Genomic DNA, 19,610 nt, shown 5'->3' on the forward strand with positions numbered 1-19,610 from the left:
AGATTGAATGTTTGACTCTCCACCTGTCCTCATCTAGTTCAGACTTGCAGTGTAGCATCAGTTTTCTTCCATCAGGTAAATATAGGATGCTACCCTTGGCCAATAATCCAGATACAGTGGTGGAAATTCAAGAACAGTACTCTATTAATGCAAAGTAAAACCAATTACTAGACCATTAAGCAGGCAAAAGAACAATGTTTTTAATAATAAATGTGTTTTTGGTTGAAGATGTTAGTCACTGGTATGATGGCCAGTCGCTTCTCATTTGGTTCTCTTTGGGGTCCCACTGGGTATTTGGAAAGGAGGAGGCAACATCACCCCGCGATGGCTGTCCTGATTTCTCACTGTACGTCTACAACAGTGGTATGCATACAAACATTAGTGCAACATAATCATACAACACAGTAAACACATCATGTAAAGAAAATTAACCTGAGGTACATTATAATAATAAGAGAAGGTGAATTGAGAAATCGTGATACGCTAATTAAAATATTTTTGGTGCACCACACTTTTCATATATTCACAAGATTTTAGCATGTCCCAGGCATGTGCTAGGTGACACGTGATGAGAACCAGTCTTCAGACTAAACAGCAATTCATCTCTGACCAAGATACTAATCCACTTTCCACATATGGTTGGTAAGACATCACATTCATCAATCCACTTATGCCTATGCATAAGGGAATTACATCCAGTGCAATGGAGAGATGTGTGACCACAGGCTGACAGCTTGGCTCTGGCCATGGCAGGTTCCATGCTGATTGGCTATCTTTGCCCATGATTATAATCCTGTACTGAGTTTTAGCATATACCCAAGCTTGTCTGTATCACTGTTGAATTTTCTCAGTCCTGTAAACTTCCCCACAACAGAAAAAAGGCACTACAGGGTAATATTCAACTACCAGCACACAACAGACTATGTGGCTGGCACACAATCTGCCAATGGTGTGACCTTTCAAAATGTCATTCATATGTGTTCACTATAGATTCAAGTTAGATATACTGGGAATTATTGTGGTGGCAGCAAGAACAGCCTTCTGTTCAGGTGAATACAAAATTATCAGCACAAAATCAAATAATTATTACTTAAGAATTGATCTAATGAGCAAGAAAATAGGGATGTAGATAAGCTAATATGAACAGCATAGTGGATGTCTTATTTTAGACACAAAGCCAGCGCCTACCACAATAGTAAAAGTTCGTATGACTACTAGATCTGCAGATTGTGAAGGACTTGAAAGAATGTATGATGAGGTAAAGAAATTATTCAGGTTTTTAGGGGAAGTCAAACTATAATTGTGGTGGAGGATGAAAATTCAGTAGTATGAAAATGGAAAAAAAATGAAAAATAGTAGGATAACATGAACTCTGGGAAAGGAATGAAAGAGAATTAAGCACAGTGCACAATTTAATTATTGCTAAAACTTATTATAAAGACCGTGAGAGAAGGCTGCACATGTGGAAGAGACCTGACAATACCAGAAGGTTTCAGATATATTATATAATGGTCAAACAGATATTTTGAAAACATATTTTCAACTGAAAAACTTTCTTGGGGCTGATATGGGATCTGACCGTGTTGTATGAGTACTTTTCTGCAGATTAAAACTGAAGAAATTAGAAAATGGTTTTGGAAATTGAGGAAAAAAACTGCCAGAGTGGAAGTGAGCTGCAACAGAATCAGCTGCTGGTAGGCAAGAGTGTTATGCATTGCGAAACAAAACATGGTCAACAGGCATTGTGAAGGAGAGCCAGCGGGCTGCAGTATGGCAACAGCTGGCACTGCAGTATGCTAGCAGGACAGAAGCTTTTCCTCACTTGCCACCAGGGAAGTGTTTAGAGTACATGCCTTAAGTCATTAACAAACTTAGCCTGGAGCATGTAAGTAATCAGCCGTTTGAGTGCTAAATGAGTCTTGTCTCAGTATCAAACCCTATACCACAAGCCTGTGACACATGGAGAAACATTATGGAATGTTGTATGGAGTCCACTATTTGACCATGGGGTGGGGCAGCCTGCCCCAAGTCACAAGACCAGCCACCACCAGAGAGGCAACTGGATGCCTCCATCAAACTGTCCCAATGTACTGTGGTCAAGGGCCAGAATAAAAAAGCTAATTAAACAAATATGCTGTCATCTTGACATCTCATTTCACTCTCCATGGCTGACAATCAAAGGGACATGCAACACTGGTGTCAGAACATTGACATTGCCTTCTTAGGGCAATGTCTGAATCTACAGCCTATGATATGGAAAGACCCAAAAATTATTGGTTGTATTTTGGTCATAGAGATTTGATGGTCATGCATTTTGTAAAGTAATTTTTATCGTGAGTAGAGAAACAGTGGATTTGTCTAGTCTTAGAGGTAATGGAAGTCAAATAATCATTAGTGCTTGTTAGATGTGCAAAATGTAACCTTGAGGGCTACTCAGCACCATGTATGAAATCAGTTCCAGTAAAACTGTTATACATGTAATCATTGAGAGCATATGGTTAGGCAATGTCAGGAGTCGAGATGGCTCATGATTAGATGTAAGAATTAAGTTAATGTATTTTGTTTACTTTTCTTGTGAATGTTAGTTCTCAAAATTAGTGTTGTCAAGGAAAATCTTGGACATAACCAGAGATGCAAGGTGTATCAGAACTGGAAGCAGTAAGCATATTGTTAGGAAAGATAGCACAATTAACAGCGGATAATACAGAACTGCACAGGTTGGTAGAATTGTGATTGTCACAGCAAGGTGTAGATTTGTCAGTCACAAGTTGAATTGTTCCTTTTTCTGGTAGGGCAACTGAGGATGTGCAGGTCTTTGTGGGAGAGCTTGGAAATCTGGCTCAGGTGGAAGGTTGGTCTAATACGGAATTATTGAGTGTTGCAGAATTGAGACTAACAGGGGAAGCTAAAAACAAACAATAGAAACTGCAGTTAGGAATATCAACAATGTAGGAAAAGATAAATTGCTACTTACCATAAAGGAGACATGTCAAGTTGCAGACAGGCACGATTAAAAGACACTCACGTGTAGCTTTCAGCCACAGCCTTCATTATAAAGGTGTGTGTGCGCGTGCACACACAAACACACACACACACACACACACACACTCACGCACACACACACACACACACACACACACACACACACACACACACACACACACACACAAAGCAAGCACACCTCTTGCACACAAACCGCCAACTCCAGCATCTCGGGCCAGAGTGCAACATCACATGAGATGCAAGCAGCAATCTGGTGGGGGTGGGGAAGGGGAAGGCGAAGGGATAGTAGTGTGTGGGTGGGGAGAGAGAGATGAATGCTGTCTGGTGGAGTGTGTAGGGACTAGACTCCAACAGGTGCAGTGTCAGGAGGTTGTGGGGCAGGGAGGTGGGGAGAAAAGTAACAAAAAATGAAAGGAACCTAGACCAAGATACACTACCTTCTTTTCTTCACAACCTCAACACCTTCTCACCCATCTGTTTCATGTGAGCTGCTTCAACCCAGCATTCCACCTTCCTAAAGGTTGACCTCCTCCTCACTAATGGCTCCATCCACACCTCTGTCCACATTAGACCCACCAACCACCAACAGTTCCTGCATTTTGACAGCTGTCATCCCTTTCACACCAAAAAATCCCTCCCATATAGGCTGGCTGCCCAGGGATGGCACATCTGCAATAACAAAGACTCCTTTGCTCAGTATGGGAGGGTTGCACCATGGCCTTCGCAGACAGCCCCTATCCCTCAGATTTAATCCGCAAACAGATCTCGCATGCCATTTCCCCTCACAGTCCCAATCCTCCCACTCCCCCAAAAACCTGGCACAAAGGAGTGTCCCTTTCATCACCCAGTACCACCCTGGATTGGAGCAACTGAACCACATCCTTCGCCAGGCCTTTGATTATGTGTCATCGTGTTCTGAAATGAGGAGCACCATCCCGAGATAGTTCTCATTCCTCCCAAAGTGTTGTTCCATCGCCCATGCAACCTCTACAACATCCTAGTCCATCCCTATGCCACACCCAATCCCAACTCCTTGCCACAAGGATCATATCCCTGTAGAAGACCCAGGTGCAAAACCTGCCCAATCCACCCACCCAGCACTTCCTACGGTACTCCTGTCGTAGGTTTATCATACCCTATCAAGGGCCGGGCCATATGTGAAACAGGCATGTCATTTACAGTTCTGCTGCAATCACTGCACAGCTTTTTGTATTGGTATATCTACCAACAAGATGTCCACCAGGACAAATGGCCACCACTAAACTATGCCCAAGAGCAAAGTAGACCACCCTGTGGCACACCATGCAGCTGAACATAACACACTTGATTTCAATGGCTGCTTCACTATCTGAGCCATCTGGATTCTTCCTTCCACCACCAGGTCTCATGAACTGCACAGATGGGAGTTATCCTTACAACAAATTCTCTGCTCCTATAATTATCCTGGCCTAAACCTACAGTAACATACTGTCCCCACACCCTACACCCAACAGTTTGCACCCCCCTATGTCCTATCATCTTCTCCCCATTCTCATCTCCCACACTGTTTATTTGCAGACCTCTACCAATGCATCCACCTGCCTTTCCCTGTTTCTCTCATTTTTTGTTTTTTCAGCCCCCCCTCCCACCTCACAACCTCCTGACATTGTGCCTGTTGGAGTCTAGTCCTGCACACTCCACCAGACAGTGTTTGTCTCACTCTCCACCCGTACACTATATCCCTTCTCCATCCTCTTCCCCGTCCCCTCCAGATTGATACTTGCATCCCACATGATGTTGCATTCCACCCTGAGATGCTGGTGTTGGCGGCTGTGTATGCATGAGGTGTGTGTGTGTGTGTGTGTGTGTGTGTGTGTGTGTGTGTGTGTGTGTTGTCCCTCTTTACTGACAAAGGCTGTGGCCAGCAACTACATGTGAGTGTCTTTTAATTTTGCCTGTCTGCAACTTGACGTGTCTTCTTTACAGTAAGTGGAAGCTAAAACTTATTTAATGTATACAGAAGCTCTTAAGGGAGCCACAACACTTGAAGAATTTAAAGAAGCGTTGATTCAGAGATATATGAAACAAAATAGTGCCAGACACTATAGTGAAACTATGGAACAATTTGCGATCAGGCTAAGGAAAAATAATGGATGTATGTATGAATTAGGACAGGATGCTGTAGATAATGAAATCATTTTGCAAGAACCTGAGTAGAGGGTGCCTGATGAATTTTTAAGAGGGTTGCATGCAGGAATGTCAAGAAGTCTACGGACAGGGGGTCCAACAGATTTGTGCACAGCAGTGCGGTTGGCTATAGATCGTGAGGAGATTGATTTGCTGACTGGAATGGAGAATAAACAGACAGTGTTTGCAGCTAATAGAAAATGCTTCAGGTGTGGACAAACGGGGCATGTAAGGAGGCAGTGTTGACAGCCTCATGGTGATGTGGATAAAGTATGATGAAGCATTAGTTTTAGAAGTAGAGGACCAGAGAAGAATAAAGTGATAAAGACCAATGGAAACCACAGGTCCAAGTACAGTCATTCCCTGTAAGATCGGATGCTATGAAGTCACATGCAAAGGGGGAGTGTGCGATAAGAGGAATAATAGGAAAAGAGGATTTCAGGATATTACTGGACTCTGAGGTGCATGTGTGGATCACCAGTAGTGATCTGGTGAAACATTAGCAATGGGATCCACCACAGTACAGACTGCGTGGAGTGGGATAAAGATATCACACCATTAGTATCAGTGGACATAGACATTTGCCTAGATGTGGTTCAGTTTAAACAATGTGTAGAGATTGTGCTACATGTAGTGAGGGCTAAAACATGATTCTAGGATTAGATTTTTTATATCAACATTGTTCTCCCCCCCCCCCCCCCATGAACCATGCACCTAGCCGTTGTTGGGGGGGGGGGGGGGGGGGGGGGGCGGCTTGCGTGCCTCAATGATACAGATGGCCGTACCATAGGTGCAACCACAATGGAGGGGTATCTGTTGAGAGGCCAGACAAATGTGTGGTTCATGAAGAGGGGCAGCAGTCTGGATGATTGACCGATCTGGCCTTGTAACACTAACCAAAACGGCCTTGCTGTACTGGTACTGCAAACGGCTAAAATCAAGGGGAAACTACAGTCGTATTTTTTCCGAGGGCCTGCAGCTTTACTGTATGGTTAAATGATGATGGCGTCCTCTTGGGTAAAATATTCCGGAGGTAAAATAGTCCCCCATTCGGATCTCCGGGTGGGGACTACTCAGGAGGATGTTGTTATCAGGAGAAAGAAAACTGGCGTTCTATGGGTTGGAGCGTCGAATGTCAGATCCCTTAATCAGGCAGGTAGGTAAGGAAATTTAAAAAGGGAAATGAATAGGTTAAAGTTACATACAGTGGGAATTAGTGAAGCTTGGTGGCAGGAAGAGCAAGACTTTTGGTCAGGTGAATACAAGGTTATAAATACAAAATCAAATAGGGGGTAATGCAGGAGTAGGTTTAATATTGAATAAAAAAAATAGGAGCACAAGTAAGCTACTACGAACAGCATAGTGACCACATTATTGTAGCCAAGATAGACATGAAGCCCAAACCTACCATAGTAGTACAAGTTTATGCACCAACTAGCTCCGAAGATGACGAAGAGATGGAAGAAATGTATGGTGAGATAAAAGAAATCATTCAGATACTGTGGGGAGATGAAAATTTAATAGTCACGGGTGACTGGAATTCGTTAGTAGGAAAAGGAAGAGAGGGAAATGTAGTAGGTGAATATGGAATGGGAGTAAGGAATGAAAGAGGAAGCCACCTGGTAGAATATTGCACAGAGCATAACTTAATCATAGCTAACACTTGGTTCAAGAATCATAAAAGAAGGTTGTATACATGGAAGAAGCCTGGAGATACTGAAAGGTTTCAGATAGCTTATATAATGGTAAGACAGAGATTTAGGAACCAGGTTTTAAACTGTAAGACATTCCAGGGGCAGATATGGACTCTGACCACAATCAATTGGTTATGAACTGTAGATTAAAACTGAAGAAACTGCGAAAAGGTGGAAATTTGAGGAGATGGGACCTGGATAAACTGACAGAACCAGAGGTTGTAGAGAGTTTCAGAGAGAGCATTAGGGAACCATTGACAAGAATGGGGGAAAGAAATACAGTAGAAGAGGAATAGGTAGCTTTGAGAGATGAAATAGTGAAGGCAGCAGAGGATCAAGTAGGTAAAAAGACGAGGGCTAGTAGAAATCCTTTGGTAACAGAAGAGATACTGAATTTAATTGATGAAAGGAGAAAATACAAAAATGCAGTAAATGAAGCAGGCAAAAAGGAGTACAAACGTCTCAAAAATGAGATCGACAAGAAGTGCAAAATGGCTAAGCAGGGATGGCTAGAGGACAAATGTAAGGATGTAGAGGCTTGTCTCAGGAGGGGTAAGATAGATACTGCCTACAGGAAAATTAAAGAGACCTTTGGAGAAAAGAAAACCACTTGCATGAATATCAAGAGCTCAGATGGAAACCCAGTTGTAAGCAAAGAAGGGAAAGCAGAAAGGTGGAAGAAGTATATAGAGGGTCTATACAAGGACAATGTACTTGAGGACAATATTATGGAAATGGAAGAGGATGTAGATGAAGATGAAATGGGAGATACGATACTGCGTGAAGAGTTTGACAGAGCACTGAAAGACCTGAGTTGAAACAAGGCCCCAGGAGTAGACAACATTCCATTAGAACTACTGACAGCCTTGGGAGAGCCAATCCTGACAAAACTCTACCATCTGGTGAGCAAGATATATGAGACAGGCGAAATTCCGTCAGACTTCAAGAAGAATATAATAATACCAATCCCAAAGAAAGCAGGGTTTGACAGATGTGAAAATTACTGAATTATTAGTTTAATAAGCCACAGCTGCAAAATATGAATTCTTTACAGACAAATGGAAAAACTGGTAGAAGCTGACCTTGGGGAAGATCAGTTTGGATTCTGTAGAAATGTTGGAACACGTGAGGCAATACTGACCCTACGACTTATCTTAGAAAATAGATTAAGGAAAGGCAAACCTACGTTTCTAGCATTTGTAGACTTAGAGAAAGCTTTTAACAATGTTGACTGGAATACTCTCTTTCAAATTCTGAAAGTGGCAGGGGTAAAATACAGGGAGTGAAAGGCTATTTACAATTTGTACAGAAACCAGATGGCAGTTATAAGAGTCAAGGGGTATAAAGGGGAAGCAATGGTTGGGAAGGGAGTGAGACAGGGTTGTAGCCTATCCCCGATGTTATTCATTCTGTATATCGAGCAAGCAGTAAAGGAAACAAAAGACAAATTTGGAGTTGGAATTAAAGTCCATGGAGAAGAAATAAAAACTTTGAAGTTCGCCGATGACGTTGTAATTCTGTCAGAGACAGCAAAGGACCTGGAAGTGCAACTGAACGGACTGGACAGTGCCTTGAAAGGAGAATATAAGATGAACATCAACAAAAGCAAAACAAGGATAATGGAATGTAGTCAAATTAAATCGGGTGATGCTTAGGGTATTAGATTAGGAAATGAGGCGCTTAAAGTAGTAAATGAGTTTTGCTATTTGGGGAACAAAATAACTGATGATGGTCGAAGTAGAGAGGATATAAAATGAAGACTGACAATTGCAAGGAAAGAGTTTCTGAAGAAGAGAAATTTGCTAACATCGAGTATAGATTTAAGTGTCAGGAAGTCTTTCCTGAAAGTATTTGTATGGAGTGTAGCCATGTATGGAAGTGAAATGTGGACAATAAATAGTTTAGACAAAAGAGAATAGAAGCTTTCGAAATGTGGTGCTACAGAAGAATGCTGAAGATTAGATGGGTAGATCACATAAGTAATGAGGTGGTATTGAATAGAATAGGGGAGAAAAGAAATTTGTGGCACAACTTGACTAGAAGAAGGGATCGATTGGTAGGACATATTCTGAGGCATCAAGGGATCACCAGTTTAGAATTGGAGGGCAGCGCAGAGGGTAAAAATTGTAGAGGGAGATCAAGAGATGAATAAACTAAACAGATTCAGAAGGATGTAGGTTGCAGTAGATACTGGGAGATGAATAAGCTTGCACAGGATAGAGTAGCATGGAGAGCTGCATCAAATGTTTTAGGTCTATTCAGTAAAACATCTGCAGGGAATAAGTACATAATCACAATAATACATCATTTTTGAAAATAAGATCATTTTTCTAGATACATAGAAATGGTCATGATACCAAACTGGCAGGCAGCAACAATTGTACATGCACAGATACTGAAGTTTGGAGTGCCTGAAACAGTAGTAACAGAACAGGAAACAAACTTCATGTCAGATCAAATCTCCACATGGCCCGTGTTTACATTTTGTGATTTTGCTGTTTCCTCTACGTTTACAGCTCTAACATCAAATGAAAACAAAATATATTTCTGTGTCCAGGAGCTATAAAGCACAGAAGACTAAAATATGGTATTAACTTCAGTTTTGTGATTTTATTTTTTTCCCACATTTGTGTAAGTTATTGAATGTGAAGAAGTTAAGGACCAGTCTTTCCATCCACAAGCCAATGGAGGAACTGAAGGCATGCATAGGACAGTTGGGGAGATGCTTGGCTACTATATTGACTCACATCCCACTGACTGGGATGTCTATTTAAAGTATGTTGTCTCTGCCTACAACTCAAAGCAACATATGAATACAGGATTATCACCATATGAAGTAGTAAATGGTTGTAAAATGCCACCAAAGTTTGATGTATTGAAAACAAAGAAAGGGAAGACTGGAGAGTCTGTTAAGGAATTTGTCAGAGTGACTAGGGAAATTTGGAATAGAGAATGGAGGGCAATACACAAGCATCAGAGGAGCAGGAAGAAGCAGTGGGTCGTGCAGCAAGAATGTCACAGTATAAGCTTGGTGAGTGGATGATGCTATAAACTTCGTATATGCCAGAGGAAAAGACAAAAAAGTTTGTTGCAAAGTGTCAGGGGCCATACCAAGTGGTAGAGACTATGTTGCAGTAAATGTCAAGATTCAGTTGTTGCTGAGAACAAAAATTGTGCATGTAGGGCAGTTGCAACATTTTCAAGAGAGTTCAGAAGTTATTTGAGTGATAGAAGATGTGAACCAGGAAGAGAGAGTGAGGAGAAAGGTAATGGAAGATAAACAAAAGGTTGTGAATGAAACAGTAATGAGACCCATATGGATTAAAGTCTAGGAGATAGTCTTTTAATACCTTTTTTAGTTTAGGTATAGATTTAGTGTAATTAATGCAAGTAGCTGTGGAGCAGCAATGAATTTAAAGAGGAGGAGAGGAGGAAAGTAATAGGTATTTTTGCCAATAGGTGAGGTGCAGAGAAGGCAAGGTGGTGTGTTCATAGCAGGATTCTGATCTTCATCAGGGTGGAAGCATTGCAGAACCAGTACCTTCAAGTGGGAGTGCTTTTTGCAAGCAGGAAGACTTAGTGGTCACCTGAATATATCACAGCCTCATTTCCATTGGCTAGAGGAGTCCCTGGAAGTGCTACCTGCTGCAAATTTAACCAGCTTAAATCAAACTCTAGGGCAGGAATTAAAGCTGTCTGCAAACATGCTTCTGAAGCAGTGGGAGGAATGAGTCTCCCTGGAAACCTTATTGCAGCATGTAAATTGATACTGGGAAAATCAGTAATGGAAAGAGACAACATTGACTAATGTCATACGAACCGCATCGCAGAAGCACTTGTTATGCTGACTATGGTCCTTGTTTTGATAATTAGAAGACGAAGCACAAGACTGATTTCAGACCCAGCCATTGTTCAGGTTCTAGTGGATTTGATACACTGAGCATAAAAGGAGGAGAAAGAAGATGAATGCCCAAGGGGGTAGTATTGAGTTATAAGTTATTGTGCAAGAAGCCTAGAAATGAAATAAGTTCCATGGTGTTTGAAGGAGGGGCAAGGGGCCCCTGTAGAAATCTGTAAGATTAAGTGATTGGGTTAAGGAAACCAATTGTTGGAATGATTCTTAAGAGGTCAAACAGGGCCAGAAGGGCCAGTCACCAGGAACTCTAGTGTAAAGGATAATGTTGATAAAAAGGACAGTGGAAGTGAGTTGCAACAGAGTCAGCCAAAGGCGGGCAAGAGTGTTAGCATTATGACGCAAAACACAACTGACAGACATTGTGAAGCAGAGACAGCCAGACACAATATAGCAACAGCCAACACTGCAGTACACTGTTGGAAGGACGGAAGCCTTTCCTTACTTGACACCTTGGAATTGTTAGAGTACATGCCTTAAACCCTAAATGAACATAGTATGGAGTGTATAAGTTCAAATGGCTCTAAGCACTATGAGACTTAACATCTGAGGTCATCAGTCCCCTAGACTTAGAACTACTTAAACCCAACTAACCTGAGGACATCACACACATCCATGCCCGAGGGAGGATTTGAACCTGCGACCGTAGCAGCAGTGTGGTTCCAGCCTGAAGTGCCTAGAGCCACTCGGCCAAGCATATAAGTACTCAGTCATTTGTGTACTAAATGATTCTTGGTTCAGTATCGTAGCCTGTGGCACCAAGATGATAGCCCAGAATGCAGTTTGACCACAGGATGGGGCAGTCTGCCCTGAGTCAAGAGACCAGCCACAGCTGGAGCAGAGAGCTGCCTGCTCTGTGGGGGGAGGTCATGGCTATCCCTGTAGTATCACTAGCACCGCTGCCATGCTGTCATCATGGATACACCCTGAGTGTTCGCTGACAATGGCATTTGAGTGATGCCATGCTCAGCCCCGCTCTTTGTGCTGTCAGCAATGCTGAAGGGTGCAGGGGTGGTGGTGGTGGTGGGGGGGGGGGGGGGGGGGGGGAGCTATTATTTCACATGAGAGGCAAATGGGCATCTCCACCAAGCTGTTCCTGATGTACTATGGCCAAGGGCTGGAATAAAGAAGTTAATTAACCAGATCTGCTGTCATCCTGACATCTCATTTCAGTCTCTGGGTGACAATGAAAGGGTCTTCTAATAAGTGAAAGAACTATTGATAGTTGGAAGTTTCAAGTGGAGCATTAGGTGGTGATTGAATTTGGAAAAGAACACAAAAAAGACAAATTGGTATCTCAGAGAGATGAATAGGCAATGGGGCAGAGCATCAAAAAGTCATTGTGAATAGTGCTTTTTTAGTTTCATAACATACATCATATAAACCATTCAGTTCACATACAGGAGACATATCAAACATTTGTAGTACAATTTCACACTAACACAGAACTAATTCTGTTAACAATATCCTAGTAACAAATGTTTTGTTACAGAAAAAATCTAATACTAACTTATACCTAGCACAAATTATCAGTTTATTCTTGATGAATTCTTCTGCCAAGTAGTAAGATTTCCCTCATAAGATATTTTGCAAACTTGTATTTTAAATGATCTAGTTTCATTTTAAGTATGTTTTTGCATATTAATTTATAATTTATTTTCATCCCCATATAATGTGGAGTCTGTGCATATAAATTCAGTTGGTATGTGGGGATCATAAAGTTCTCTTTGTTCCTTGTGTTATAAGTATGGCTAAAATAATTCTCCTCAAATCTTTTTGTCTGCTGTGTTAGAGAATTATGATTTCATAAATGTATGGTGAGGAAACCAGTAGGATAAAGGACAGTAGGATTCGCTTTGCTGTGCATTACACTTGTATCTGACAGTTTCCTTCTGCAGCTTAAGTTTGCAAGAAACGGTACTTGAACTTCCTCAGAAAACTGTACCAAGCCTAATGACAGATTCAAAGTAACTATCATATATTATATTTTGGGTACTCATGTCGGTAAGATTTACTAGTTTGCAAACAAAAAACATTGCAAACACAAAACTGTTTATTTATTAGGAAGTCAACATGTGTTCCAGATAAAGTTCTTGCCCCCATTTAATCCAAGGAATTTAACCATAACTTCTATCATAAGTTGATTACTATGCTGTATTTGTAGCTCTATACATGTTGAAGGTTCGATTCTGAAATGTACCACATGGGTTTTTACAGAGAACAGTTGCAAGCCATTTCACTAGAAACTGTTTTCTAGGAAACTGAGTGTGCTCAAAATATAGCTTGGAATTTTTTCTGTATTATTTCATCTTTTAAAACAGAAGTAGTGTACACAAACATAACTTATTGGGAATTTATATTTATGGGTAAGTTATTTGTGTTTCTATGGAAAAGCATTGACTGTAGACTCCACTATACCAATTATTCAGTGAATTTGAAGTGGCATAATGTAAGGCAGTGCATGTTTATTTAATTTATGGGTAAGCAAGGAGTGTTTTAATGAATCAAAGGATTTGTAACATTGCAGAATTTTGATTATCTCTTTACTAAAGTTGTTCACTCTATCCAGAGTGTTTTCTTCCTATTAGATAACAAACTCATTACTTATAAAATCATCATTTTTGTACAATAAAATTTTGAATCTGGATTGCAGCTACTTTCTCCAGCACTTTTGACAGAATTGGGAGACTATAAATATAGTTTCCCTATGCCCTTTCTTGAACAGAGTTATTACTAATATAGTTGAACAGAGTTATTACTTCTGCATGCTTCTGTACACCAGGAAAGCACCCCTGTTCAAATGGTTGGTTGATTATTTGAGTTAGTCGATGAACTGTTACATGGTATACTGCTTCAATCACTTCAATGGGTATCCATCCCAACCAAACACAAATTTCAGTAGAAATCCTTGGATGACACACAAGACACTGAAATTAAATGAGGAAAGGATATCATATAAAAATGCACCAAATGGAGGAGGTGAGAGGGAATACTGATGTCCAAAATGGCAAAGTGGGAATGGCTAGAGGAGAACTGCAGAAATGTAGAAACTTGCGTGTCTATGGAAAAATTATGAAACCTTTGATGAAACGAGAAGCAGCTGTGTGAATACAAGAGCTCAGATGGCAAGCCAGTACTAAGCAAAGAAGAATCAGCTACTTCTTCTTGTAGTCTTTATTCTTGTCCAATATTCTTTCAGTCTCATGCTTTGCTATCTTCTGTCCCTGATGTTCTTTTTCCTGGGTCTAACTCTGTTCTGGAAACCTATTAGAGCCAGAATTTAATGTTGACAGTCTCCTTCTTGTAAATCTGTGTTTCCTGTATCTCCATTTCCTCCACATTATACTGTACCTCTTGGATCCAACTTACTTTAACTCTATGGTTCACAAGAAATTCATTATCTGAGGTGTCAACTTCCTCTAGTCCATTCTAAGAACATATCTCAAAATTATAGTCCTTATTTCCCAGACAGTGTCCGAGATCCTCTCTGCATGGTAAACAGTTCTTAGTTCACTTTTCTTTCATACTGATGATTTGCTGTTCTTTGAGGTCTCAATATCCACCTCAGAATTTTTTATTCCACAAATTCTAGCCTCCTATGCAGTGCTGTTCTTGAAAGGATCAGGCTTACTGTTAGGTATAAGGCTTCAGAGTGGATCACTCTCTAATGATGTCATAATTTTGCATTAATAGAAAGATTCTTCTTATTTTGCACTGTGCCGTCACATTAATGTGACCACTAGTCAAAAGCCTGAATAATCATCTTTTGCAGTATGAGTCATGCAGGAAAAGTCAGTGAGGTTCTGGAAGGTAGTGACAGGGATATGGAGCCATCCCAACTCCAGTGCCATGGCCAGCTGTGCTTCTCAGTTGAGGATCCATAGCATGAACAGCCCAATCAAGATGCCCCACAGTTCCTTGATTGGGTTGGGATTAAATTGTGATGTTTGGCGGCCAGGTAATTACATTTAACTCATCCGGGTGTCTGTCAAACCACGCACGTGCATTGTGAGCTGCGTGGCATATTGCATTTTCATGCTGGTCCGATGCCTTTGTGCCCAGGAAAAACAAACTGCATGTAGTAATGGGCATGGTTCCTAAGGATAGATGCATACTTATGTTGATCCAGAATGCTGAGATCACCCAGGGAATGTCAGGAAAACATTCCCCAGACCATAAGGCTTCCTCCTCCAGCCTGGACCCAGAAATTTCATGCTGTGCATGCCTACAGTAATCTGTCTGACAGTGCGTAAAACTGATGCACCTGAAAAGGCCACCTGTAGCCACTCAGTGGATGTCCAGCTGCAGTATTGGCATGCAAATTTCAGCCTTCATTACCAACATGGGTGCATGAACCAGGCACCTGCTGCATAGATCCATAAGCAGCAACATTTACTGAACAGTCATTGAGGAGAGACCATTGGTTTTGGATAGTGCCATTTTGCCACCCACAGTATATTTTAACCACATCAACATACAAATGGTTTAGGAACTTAACTGTTTGAGAAATGCTTCCAAGATTGGTCCAAAAGTCAATGATCATCATCTTTTATACATCAGATAAATCACACTGTTTCTGCATTATGACAAATACAAATGACTGCACTGTTTCCTGTCCCACCCACCTCCCCCTCCTCACACGCACGCACACACACACACACACACACACACACACACACACACACACACACACACACACACACACCTTTTATATACCCTTGGATATCTGTGAGGCATTTCAGTTTCCCAGTTATGGGGAGCAAGTTGATTTTGAATATAGAAAAGTATTACACTTCCTGATTGTTCTATTTTTTGCATATTGTTGTGAACTCTCCAGGACTTCTTGGCTTCCTGTGTTTGACGATGACTGATTGGCTACCACCTAGGGTAGTACTCTCTGTGTGCAAACTTGTCATCATGGTGAATCAAATTATGTTAGATTAGGGTTGGCATGTAAGTGTTAACAACATTACAGCAGAATTATTTAGTCTTTGAGGTGTTCAGGATGTTCTCTGGTCACTCACTAATTATTTCTTTAGGTGCTATCCCTCATTCCTTTATCCAGGCTTTAAACCACAGCAGCATATGGGGTAACTCAAGCCACTCAGTTACACTGCTTGTGATAGTTTGGAAGGAATGTAGAGAAGGGCTATACAAAGGAAACAAACCTGAAGACAGTATTACGATACAGGAAGAGGAGGTAGGTGAAGATGAGATGAGAGTTTTTATATTGCAGAGATAACTGAGTGAGGCACCGAATAACCTAAGACATCTAAAATAGATGACACTCCCTCAGAATTAGAAACCCATTGGAGAACCAGCCACGACAGAACTACTTCAAATGACATGCAATATATGCAAGACAGGTGTAATACCTCCAAACTTCAATAAGAATGTAATAAATCCAATCCAAAGAAGATCCATGCTAACAGGTGGGAATATCACAAAACCATTGCTTTATAGATGATAGTTGCAAAATATTGACATGAGTTATTTACAGAAGAATGGAAAGATCTGCTAATGGTATTTTCATGGATATTAATAAATGGTTTAAAGCCAACTCACTGACATTAAACTTCGAAAAGACTCACTATATGCAATTTAGAACCTGTAAGAGGTTTCCACCCAGCATATGCATAAAGTATGAAGAAGAGCAGATAGAAGAGGTTGGCAGTCTTAAATTCCAGGGATTACAACTTGATAATAAATGCAGTTGGGAGGAGCACACCACAGAACTGCAGAAACGCCTTAACAAATCTGTATTTGCAATTCGAGTGTTAGCAGACACAGGCGACATAAAAATGAAAAAGCTTGCATACTTTGCCTACTTTAATTCCATAATGTCATATGGTATAATATTTTGGGGTAACTCTTCAAGTCAAACAAAAGTTTTCAGAGTCCAAAAGCGTGTAATACATATTATTTGTGGAGTAAATTCACGGACATCCTGTAGAAACCTCTTCAAAGAACTGGGTATACTAACTACTGCCTCTCAGTATATTTACTCCTTAATGAAATTTGTCCTAAATTATATATCTCTTTTTCCAACAAACAGCTCAGTTCATACATACAATACCAGGAACAAAAATGATCTGCACAAGGACTTAAAAGCACTTACTTTAGTTCAAAAAGGTGTCCACTACTCAGGAACACTCATCTTCAATAATTTGCCAGCAAACATAAAAAATTTAGTTACAAATAAAGATCAGTTTAAAAGGAGCCTGAAAGACTTACTAGTGGCCAACTCCTTCTACTCCATTGACGAATTTTTTAATAGAAACAAATGATGTATTGTATATATTCATACTGTTAGTATTGTTATTTCAGCTTTTTTTTTTTTTTTAAAAAAAAAAAAGAAAGTGACATGTTCCACATCCACGAGGATCTCCTCAACACTGATCTATGGAACAAAAAACTAATCTAATCTTGAGGAAGATCATTTTGGGTTCCACAGACATCTGGGTAAACATGGGACAATACTTGTCCAGTGACATGCCTTAGGACATAGCTTATATAAAGGTAAACCTCTGTTTACAGTGTTTGTAGACTGAGAGAAACCTTTTGACAATGTTGCCTAGAATACAGTTTTTGAAATTCTGTGAGTAGCAGAATAAAATGCAGAGAGTGAAAGGTAATGTACAACTCATACAGAAACCATGCTTAAGTTATAAGAAACAAAGCATGTGAAAGAGAAGCAGTAGTTAAGAAGGGAATGAGACAGTGTTTAACCTATTCGTGATGTTATTCAATCTGTATCCTGCACAGGACATAAAGGAAACTACGGAAAAGTTTGGAAAGGAAATTAAAATCCAGAGAGAAAAAATAAAAAGTTGAGATTTAGCAATGACACTGTAATTCTATCACAGAGAACAAATTATTTGCAAGAGCAGTTGTATGGAATGGTAAGTGTGTTGAAAAGAAGTTATTATATGGAAATAAATTTAAAAAAAAAAATTTAAATGTAGCTCAGTTATATTATTTGATGCCAAATACATTACATTAGAAAATTAAATAATAAAAGTAGTAAATGATATTTGCTATTTGGTAAGCAAAATGTCTGACAAAGGCACACTCACAATAGTAAGATGAGTGTTTCTGAATATGAGAAATTGGTTAACATTGAATATAAATGTGTCAGGAAGTATTTTCTTAAGGTATGTAATGTTTCTGTGGATTGTAGCCTTGTATGAAATTGAATTGTGCACAGTAGACGGTTTACACAAGAAGAGAAGAGAAGCTTTTGAAACAATGTGTTCGTTGTGACAACCATCTACCCTACGAAATGAAAAGTGTGTATAATGTACACAAAATAATCAAAACCATTTTACTCAAGATCTGTGCTCACACATTATATACTTGTAATCCTGCCCTGTATGTCACATGTGTCCATGTTATATCACTGTAGTTCAGTGTGAACAATGTTACTATGATGCATTTTTTTATGTGGGTCTCAAAGATCCCTTAATGGATGACTGTGACTGAGTGCAATAATTATCAGAGATACAAAATCAAATTATACTAATACAGAGGAAAATTCAGTATAAAATGAAAGGAAAAACAATATATTTGCTATTTATTTATTTATTTTTGTTTGTTTAGGCTGTACTGGCTGGACTGGCTGGTGAAGATGATGTGCATTGGCTTCCTGCTCTATGTAATGTACCAATATGCTAGACCATCAAAAGCTCTGGTCATCTCTTCTGTGGATAGCCTGAAGTTATCTAGTGCCATCAACAGTTTCATTTCTTAAAAACATTAGTACCTGCACATCAATGATATAAATAGGACAAACTTTTAATGTATGAGAAGGGTCACTAAACTCTGATTAAAATTACTTTGTGATTGGGGTTTCAGCGAGTCAAGTAGTAGGGGTGGGGCCATCCAATCAGTTCTTTCCTCAGTGCCATGTGCTCACTGTATTGTCTAATTTTGTAGGTTGAGTACAGTGCCTTGTGAAGTGTGGCTGGATGTACACCAGCAACTCTGCCCCCTGCCACAGCTATCATCTGTCAATCACAAAGAAATTTTAAATGGAGTATAAAACCCGAATCAAGTTTAATAGCATAGTACTATTAATACTACTACTGAATCTGCACATTTTTACTACTACAAAAAAATATTTTGGACCTTCAACAAGGATATATGGATGAATGTTTCTTTGATATCTAATAAATTACACTGTGTTAAACTGTGAAAAAATCTCTAAGCACTAATTACATGTGCTTTTTTTGCTTTTCATTATTGTACATAGTCTAAATAGTAATTAGTTATTCCTACCATTTTAAACAAATTAAACTGACACATTTAAACATATGTGTGTCAGAAAAAGTAATACAATGGCTAAAATGAATAGCAAAAAAATGGAATTTTTTTTAGATAATATGGGGCTCACACGACTGGGAGGAAAGAAGAGAATGAGAGGTAATGTTAGAAAAAAGGATAGATTGCTACTCATTGTAAAGGTGACCTGTTGAGTTGCAGACAGAAAAGACTGATACATATTATAGCTTTCTGCCAAACGCTTTTTCAGCAAGGAAAACATGCTCACTTTCGCACAACCAAGCACACCTCATACACATGTGACTACCACCACAGGTAACTCTGACTGGAACTGCCAGTGGCAGTGCTCGTGTGCTTGCTTGTGTGAATGAGTGTGTGTTTTCTTTGCTGAAGAAGGCTTTGGCTCAAACCTATAATGTGTATCAGTCTTTTCATCATGCCTCTCTGCAACTCATTGTGTCATCTTTATGGTAGTAGAAATCTATCCTTTTTTTAAATATTGTTGATATTCCAGCCTGGAGTTTCCATTGTTTGAGAATGAGATGTAACACTTT

General features: G+C 39.9%; 1 protein-coding gene across 1 annotated transcript in view; it reads left to right on the forward strand.

Moving 5' to 3' along the window:
- Positions 1 to 18,882, forward strand: part of LOC124788859 (putative fatty acyl-CoA reductase CG5065) — a 178,687-nt gene extending 159,805 nt beyond the window's left edge. Inside the window, exon 8 of the mRNA XM_047256142.1 lies at positions 18,376 to 18,882. Within this exon, the coding sequence (XP_047112098.1) occupies positions 18,376 to 18,526 (151 nt within the window). The 3' untranslated portion in view covers positions 18,527 to 18,882. The remainder of the gene's footprint in view (positions 1 to 18,375) is intronic.
- The last annotated feature ends 728 nt before the right edge of the window (positions 18,883 to 19,610 follow it).

This window comes from Schistocerca piceifrons, chromosome 3 (assembly GCF_021461385.2).
Source record: "Schistocerca piceifrons isolate TAMUIC-IGC-003096 chromosome 3, iqSchPice1.1, whole genome shotgun sequence".
Classification (NCBI taxonomy): Eukaryota; Metazoa; Arthropoda; class Insecta; order Orthoptera; family Acrididae; genus Schistocerca; species Schistocerca piceifrons.